The sequence below is a fragment of the Babylonia areolata genome, chromosome 30, assembly GCF_041734735.1.
Source record: "Babylonia areolata isolate BAREFJ2019XMU chromosome 30, ASM4173473v1, whole genome shotgun sequence".
In the NCBI taxonomy this organism is placed as follows: Eukaryota; Metazoa; Mollusca; class Gastropoda; order Neogastropoda; family Buccinidae; genus Babylonia; species Babylonia areolata.
In genome coordinates this window covers 13,768,919-13,776,986 of record NC_134905.1, presented here as the reverse complement: position 1 = coordinate 13,776,986, position 8,068 = coordinate 13,768,919, and the positions used below count along the sequence as shown (strand labels likewise).

Genomic DNA, 8,068 nt, shown 5'->3' with positions numbered 1-8,068 from the left:
GGTGATTATCTATGGCTGACGGGGAGAGCAGTCTCCGAGTCGAAAAAGTTGGAGGAAGGACATGACCACTGCCCTGACAACTTGAGCTTCAACATGATAAGCACTGGAGGAAGGAAAACCACCACTGTAAGATCAGCGGGACAGACTGAGTGTCGGGTTCAGTCCGTTTAAATTCCCTTACTTGTTTTGTTCGGTCAGTCAATTGGAGGGGACGCTACTCTATCGATAAAGCGAAAAGCAGACACCGTGCCAAAAAACTGACAGAATTTTTGCATCAGTTGTTAATATATGTCACACTGCATAGCGTCATTGAGACTAAGTTATGTAGTTCATGGTTCTGTTGCATCGAGAGATGTTTTGATTTCCTTTTTGCCACTACTGTAGTGTAGGTTTATGCATCGAAATCAAGTCCAGTTTCTTTGTTCAGTTTCGAACTGATACCGGTCAACATTGCTGCCAAACCATATGAAACTCCTTTGAACACAACCTGCTTCTTTCTTTTCATTTTTCAAGGTTGCATAAAGCTGGTAAAGCCACACTCAACAGGTGGGTTTTAATGTTGTTGGTTACATTACGCAAATTATAGGAAGACGACTGAAGATTCACAGTGATGATACACACAAAGAAACAGTCTACACACACACACACACACACACACACAGGGATTTGGGGGCAGTGGTTGGTTGCTAAGTTCACAAAATGTGTGGATATTTTATGACATAAATTCAGGTATGAAACTGAGTCAGTGAATGTTTTCTCAATTCTAGTCTGATTATGAAAATAACGAATCAATGATGATGACAGTGCAAGGGGGCAAGGGAGGGGGAGGGGGGGGGGGACTCTAGAAAAATGCTTGCACGTGCTGCAGTGAATAAACATAATGCTGATCAGTGTTATTAAATGTCAGTAGGGTTTTTTTTTATGTTACATTGAAATAAAACCTCCATTTCCTTTTTGAAAAACAACAACTTATTACTTATCTATTTTATTTCATTTATAGAATTGTTTTCTTGATGGCTGTTATTACAAAATTGGCAGTTACTACACTACTAGATCACTACATTCTAAAGATAATAATCAATTATATATAGAATAGATACATATAATGTATATATTGCTCATAATCTTGGGGTTAAGATGCACTAATGCACTCCACTCACTCAATTTATGCACTTAAAATCACACACCATAAACAGCCATCCTCAAACACACACCTTTCTCCCTAGTCTGACTGGAAAATCAAGTTAAACAGCCAGTCATTTGGATGAGATGACAAACCTGGGTCCTGTGTGCAGCACGCACTTGATGCACTGAAAAAAGAACCCATGGCAACGAGAGTGTTTTCCTCCAGCAAAATTATGTAGCAGAAATCTACTTTGATAGGTAAACAATGTATATATAGATATGCATGCACTCAAGGCCTGACTAAGCGTGTACCCTGTTAGGTTATGCTGCTGGCCAGGCATCTGCCAAGCAGATGTGTAGAGCGTAGGGTGTATTATATATATATATGGATTTGTCTGAATGCAATGACGCTTCCTTGAGAAATTGAAACATGAAATTTGCACACACAGTCTGTATTGTTTGCAGTGAATTGAGTGAAGGGAATGCTTGACAAAGATATGTATATAAGTCTTGTAAGTGATTTCAGATTCACTTAGACTTAAGAGTTTGGAGTGATAGATTGGATGGTAGCTAATTCCATATTTGGGGTGAAGGGGGCATGGCAGTGATCAATACTAGTAAAAGTATTGAAGGTAGTGAATGATGATTGTGTGTAGACAACATGGACGGACGGATGATGGTGGCAGTGCTTGGCTTCCTGTTGAGCATCAGTGTTCTGTGGCCCCAGCCTGCCTACATCCACCCGGATGAATTCTTCCAGTCAACTGAAGTTGTTGCTGGTAGGTGTGTAAGTGAGTGTGTGGGCAGGAGGGAGGAAGATGTGTGTGTGTGGGGGGGGGGGAGGGGTCGGGGGGGAGGGGTCGGGGGGGAGCAGTGGGCGCAGGAGATGGGGCTGTGTGTGTGTGCACGTGTGTTTGTGTGTGCATATGTGTGTGTGTGTTAGTGAGAGTGTGTTTGAGTGTGTGTGTGTGTGTGTGTGTGTGTGTGTGTGTGTGTGTGTGTGTGTGTGTGTGTGCATATCCATTATCATGTGTATATTTGTGTGTGTATGTCCACATGTTTGTATATATCTGTGTGCAAGTGTGTGTGTGTGTGTGTGTGTGTGTGTGTGTGTGTGTGTGTGTGTGTGTGTGCATAATTGTGAGTGTGTGTGTGTTCATATATCTCTGTGTCTGTGCGTGCCTGTGTGTGTGTGTGTGTGTGTGTGTGTGTGTTTGTGTTGGTCAGACAACATAGCCAATGCCATGTGTGTTATTGAACAATACCATTCAAGACAACATGTGTGCTAATATTAGTGTATTGGTCAAGTTAGATTTGCAGCAATTAATACATAATGTGTGTATATATATATATATATATATATATATATATATATATATATATATATGTTGTGTTTCATTTTGGTTTGGTGTGAAGCACTCAACCTATCAAATGCATCAGTCTGTTGTTACAAATATTGTAATTTTACGAGTTAATTTACTGGAAGTAGATTTTTATTTTTATTTATTTATTTTTTTTATTACCCTCATAACTTAATAATCAAATATTTCGCTTCTTAATCATGCTAATTAGAAAATGCATGCATGACATATGTTGTACTTTGTAGTTGAAATCTTCATTCATTATTGTTTTATTTACATTGTTGAACAGGTCTGCAATACTGTTGTACATAATACATTAAACTCTTCAGTTTATACACAATGTATGATGGTTTTCAACATGTTTCATGCATTTTGTAAGTTGTTAATCTAAGAATAAATAGATAAAGAAAAAAAGAAATCAATCAATCAATAAATAGCGTTAACGGTTAAGGCACAATATTTCACAAAATAATGTATCTGTACCATTTTGCAAAGGCACAATATTTCACAAAAAATATATCTGTAACTTTTGCTTTTCGCTTTTTTTTTTTTTTTTTTCAAATTTCAGGAGACATTTTCAACATCACCCACCTGCGGACGTGGGAGTTCCAGCCAGACACGCCCATACGTGACATCACCCTGCCATACCTTCTCTTCGCCCCAGGGTTCCTCGCTCTGCGCTGGCTACTGGCCAACACCCCCTTGTCCCACCACCTGGCTGAGTCGTATGTGGTGCTAGTGGTTCCCAGGATGGTGCTGATCCTGGCTGGAATCGTCAACGTGCGTCTGCTGGGGAAGCTGTGCCGGACGTTCGCCGTGAGCCAGGCGACGGCCGTGTGGCTGTGGATGACATCCTACGCTACGTGGACGTACCTGACGCGCTCCTTCTCCAACACGCTGGAGACTGCGCTGTTCTCTGCGTTGCTGCTGCTTCTGCTGGAAACGTGTCCCCTGTCGTCCCTGTGTTGTTGGAGAAACAGTGGAATTGAGCGTGTGTTGTCGTCGAAAGCATTGAAGATGGATTCAACACACCAGCACACAAAGACTTTCAGACTGTGTAATTTTCTGGTGGGGGTTGTGCTGTGCGTGGGTTTTTTCAACAGGCCGACTTTCGTGTTTTTCGTTTTCGTTCCTCTGTTATGGTGGTTTGATCAGCTGTGTGCTGCGTTTAAGAAAGCGACTGTCGTGTCCGTGCTGTTCTTGGCAGGGACGGGGTTTCTTCTGATGTTTGCAGTCATGTCGGTGACCAACTCCTTGTACTACAACCCTGAGTTCGGGCATGCATTGGAGGATTTTTGTGCTGCTCTGTCGTCATTGTGGTCCGACGGCAGTGGTAGCGGTGCCATTCTCAAGTCTGCCGGCGTTGTGGTGGCTGGGTTGAGGGTCCCCCCGTGGTCGTTCGTTCAGTACAACCTGAAGGCCGGGAACTTGGCAGAGCATGGACTTCATCCCTGGTACACCCACCTGGCGGTGCACCTGCCCTCACTGCTGGGGCCTCCAGCGGTGCTGCTGTACTGGGATCTGGTGTGGCTGGTGGTGCACGCTAGTCGCAGGCACTGCACAGATGTCCTGTACGCCATGGTGGTGCTCCCTGTCTTCCTCCTCTCCCTCTTCCCCCACCAGGAGGCCCGCTTCCTGCTCCCTATCCTGCCTGTAGCTGTCGTCTGCGTGGCCAGGCACCGCCTTGCTTCCTGGAGGAGTGTGCAGGCCCTGACGCTGCTCATCAACGTTCTGGGGGTGGTGATGTTCGGCTGCTTGCATCAGGGTGGGGTGGTCCCCGCGCTGTCGGCTCTTCAGGTTCGCCTGAAACAGGAGTCTGGCAGCCAGCAACTGTCCAGCGTCCGCCATCATGTCATCTCCTACGCCACCTACATGCCGCCCCGCCACGTTCTGTTCACGAACCCATCCTCCATTGAGGTTCACATGCATGATATGATTGGCGCCCACAACCACCCGCCGACACTTCGTCAGAGGGTGGAGGAGCTGCGGGATTCTTGTCTAGAGGATTCCGTTGAGTGTCGCTTCTGGCTGCTGTTGCCTGCCCCTGCCCTGGGTGATGTTGTGTCGATGGAGGGGTGGGGGGTGAAGAAAGAAGGAGAGTTCTGTCCCCACGTTTCCATGGAGAGACTGCCAGACAGGGTCACTGTGCACTCATGGGAGGACGTGCGGCATCTGATGTCACAGTTGTGTCTGAAAATGGTGACGGTGGTGCTGTGAAGAGGGTGGGTTGGGAGGATGTTTCCTGTGTTGCTTGAGGAAAGCTGTACTTACCTGTCTCCTGTACTTCTGCTAATGCTGCTGACGTTGTTGGAAGACCAGCGCCACCCCACTGTCCTCCACCTGTCTCTGTCCTCTGCCCCTGCTCTCTGGGATTCTGTCACGTTCATTCCTGTCCATTCTTGGGCATTGTCTTCCTGATACTCTTTCTCTGTCTTCCTCGTCTGTGGCTTAGAAGACTGTCCCTTGCAAGAAGGTCTTTGCAAGTCCTGTTGAACGAGAAACATGTCTGTACCACTTCATTTTCCACTTCTTGATGGCTGTGAAGAGATCATTGTCAGGTCCTGTTGCTAGATGTCTCTTGCTAAAACAGTCCTCCAAGGAACTGATGAGGGAGGGAGGGAGAGAGAGGGAAGGACAGAATGAATTATGGATTGTCAAAATGTTATTGAGGAAAGCAGTACTTACCTTATTAAAAACAAGGAGTTGTTAAGGGGGTTGCGGGATATGGATGTGAGTCCTGACAGAAAAACAAAATAAAAACCGATGGACTGAGAACATGTTGTTGAGAAAAGCAGTACTTAAAACATTGTTGAAAAAAGGAACTGTTGAGGGGGGCAGATGGATGGGAGGACAGAAATAAAACACACCAAAAAAAAAACAGCTGATGGACTGAGAACATGTTATTTTGGACAGCAGTACTTAGCCATGCAGTACTTAGCCATGCTAAAACAATCCTTCAAGGAGTTGCTGAGGGAGGGAGACAGAGATGAGAACAGACAAAAACGATGGACTGACACTTTGTTATTGAGGAAAGCAGTAACCTCACTAGAACTGTTCTCTTTGAGGGAGGGTGATGGAGGGGAAGACCGGAAAAACACAACAACAAAAAACAGTGGGCTGTCAGCATATTATTGAGGAAAGCAGTTGCCTGGCTACTTCAGTCCTCCAAGGAACTGTTGAGGGAAGGAGACAGTAGGGAAGACAGACAGAAAAAGATTGACTGATATCATTGCAGAAGGGACAGGAGAACAATTTTGCAGCTCTTGACCCAGGCTTTGACAGAAAACTAACACACATGGAGGAATCTGGTGAACAGTTAATTATGTGGAGTGATGGCCTAGAGGTAACACGTCCGCCTAGGAAGTGAGAGAATCTGAGCGAGCTGGTTCGAATCATGGCTCAGTTGCCGATATTTTCTCCCGCTCCATTAGACCTTGAGTGGTGGTCTGGACGCTAGTCATTCGGATGAGACGATAAACCAAGGTCCCATGTGCTGCATGCACTTAGCGCACATAAAAGAACCCACGGCAACAAAAGGATTATTCCTGGCAAAATTCTGTAGAAAAATCCACTTCAATAGGAAAAACAAATAAAAGAACTGCATTCAGGAAAAAATACAAAAACAAAAAGGTGGCGCAGTTGTGTAGCAACGCGCTCTCTCTGGGGAGAGCAGCCTGAATTTCACACAGTGTAATCTGTTGTGATAAAAAGAAATATAAATACAAAACTAACATACATGGGGGAATCTGGTGAACAGTTTCCTCTGTGTGGTGCCCCAGTGTTGTCTGCGTAGCCGTATGTTCGTAGAGTGCGTGCACAGCCGGTTTTGACTAGATCACGCCCCTTAGAGAGGCCACTGTGGTGCCGTCTTCGGTGATCTCCTGTTCTGGTAACGGTTTACAGTTGGCCGGGTTTTCTCTTGGGAGTTTTCCTTCTCTTGGAAGGACTGCCTGCTGAGGCTAACGGACTCCATCTGCCCGGACTTTTCCTCAGGGTTGACTCCCGAAGCCTTTCCTATGAGTGGGTATGGCCACAAGGCAGCGGAGGTTTGAAATCAGAGTTTTCCTTCTCTTAGATGAGCTGTCTTCCCAGAATGATGAGCCCCAGCTACCCAAAGCACTGGTTTTCAGGCGCCAGATGACCCGCCTTCGCCCCTTCTCCTATCAGTAGTAGCAGTTCCGCCGGGCTTATATCTAAGCCACACTAGCAGGCTAGGAGCTGGACTTAGTTGTCAGAGGCTGTTGGAGACGCGCACCGTGAGGGGCATTTTATAGACAATGGGAGCTTGTCCCCATTGCCACCCCTCGGCTATGACAACCTTGGGACCCGGTGCCCCAGTGACTCTTCACACAGTTAAGGGAGAAGAGGAAGAAGTGTTCTGTAAGTGTATGGTACCAGAAAGTGAGAATGCTTTTGGTATTGAATTAATTAATGAATACAGGTCTGTTGAGAACCACTGTGGTCATATTCTTGATGTTCCTTTCCTAAGACTAAAACTAAGAACAGATTTAATTCAACCCTCTGTGCTTCAAAAAAAAAAAAAAAAAGAAAAAGAAGATCTGATGATCAATTTCAGTCTCAGTAGTCATGCTGTTTCATGGTGCTTGTGTGCTTGAAACAGTGCATTCAATGAGAACACAGTGGTAGAGTAGACCGTAGAAATGTGCAGCCTGCGTACTTTGAATGGTCTCTCGCTTTTTTTCTCAACATTGTCTGAAAACATAGTCAGCTTTTACAACTTGTTCCTTCATTTTTTGTTTGTTTGGTGAAGTGTGCAATACCTTTTGTAGGCTGGTTTAATTCCCACCACTCCTGACCACTGCCCTTTTCTTCTTGCTGTTGTTAGTGTGTGTGCTCACATAGATAGATACTAGATAGATCTATATAGATAGATAGATCATGGAAGTCTGAAGTAGGAAAGTAGAGGCTCCAAAATATTGAATGTGTGACTTGCTTGAACATACATACATGTATGTGTTTGTGCAATATCTGTCATGTTTAAATTAAAATCACATCCCACCCGTTCAAGGATGGGGGAGGAGTGTGGTGGAGAGGCAGTGGAGGGAGGGGGAGGGGGGTGAGGGAGTAATGGTGGGGGAGGGGCAGGGTGGTGGTGGCAGAGAGAGCTATGGGGGAAGGGGAAGGAAGAGACATGTATTTATGTGCAATATAAGGGGATGAGTGTACAATGGTGTATCCCCCCCCCTGTAAGCTTAACCTCCAACCCCCCACCCCCACCTCTGATCAGTTCAAAAGTGTTTTATTCTCAGCAAGTGTCAGAATATGCAGTGTGCATAACTTATAAAGCCCTGTACAAGAAATTCTCAACCACCCCCCCACCACCCTCCTCCAAAAAAAAAACAAACAAAAAAAAAACAACAAAAACAAAACAGTTTCAACAGACGACGCTGATTTTTTTTCTTTTTCTTTTTTAAAATTCTATTGTTAATATATGATGTGTAGTATAGAGATCTATAAGAATCAAGATGGAGCTGAAGATGGGTAGGCAGGCAAACAAACAGGTAGATAGACTGATACAGTGATAGGTAAGCAGACAAACAGATAGATCTATCAACAACATG

The 8,068-nt window shown here is 45.0% G+C and overlaps 1 protein-coding gene across 1 annotated transcript; it reads left to right on the top strand.

Moving 5' to 3' along the window:
- Nucleotides 1-212: 212 nt before the first annotated feature.
- LOC143275571 (GPI alpha-1,2-mannosyltransferase 4-like) lies at nucleotides 213-7,814 on the top strand. Its single transcript, XM_076579772.1, has 3 exons — nucleotides 213-546; nucleotides 1,782-1,904; nucleotides 3,055-7,814. Exons 2-3 carry the CDS (start codon nucleotides 1,787-1,789, stop codon nucleotides 4,701-4,703), a joined length of 1,767 nt encoding a protein of 588 aa, XP_076435887.1. The 5' UTR covers nucleotides 213-546; nucleotides 1,782-1,786; the 3' UTR covers nucleotides 4,704-7,814.
- Nucleotides 7,815-8,068: the final 254 nt, after the last annotated feature.

Bases quoted from the DNA above. Each gene is read 5' to 3' on its own strand.
- LOC143275571 (XM_076579772.1), top strand. From the start codon at position 1,787: ATGGACGGACGGATGATGGTGGCAGTGCTTGGCTTCCTGTTGAGCATC. The intron at 1,905-3,054 runs GTAGGTGTGTAA...TTCAAATTTCAG, and splicing joins GTCAACTGAAGTTGTTGCTG to GAGACATTTTCAACATCACC.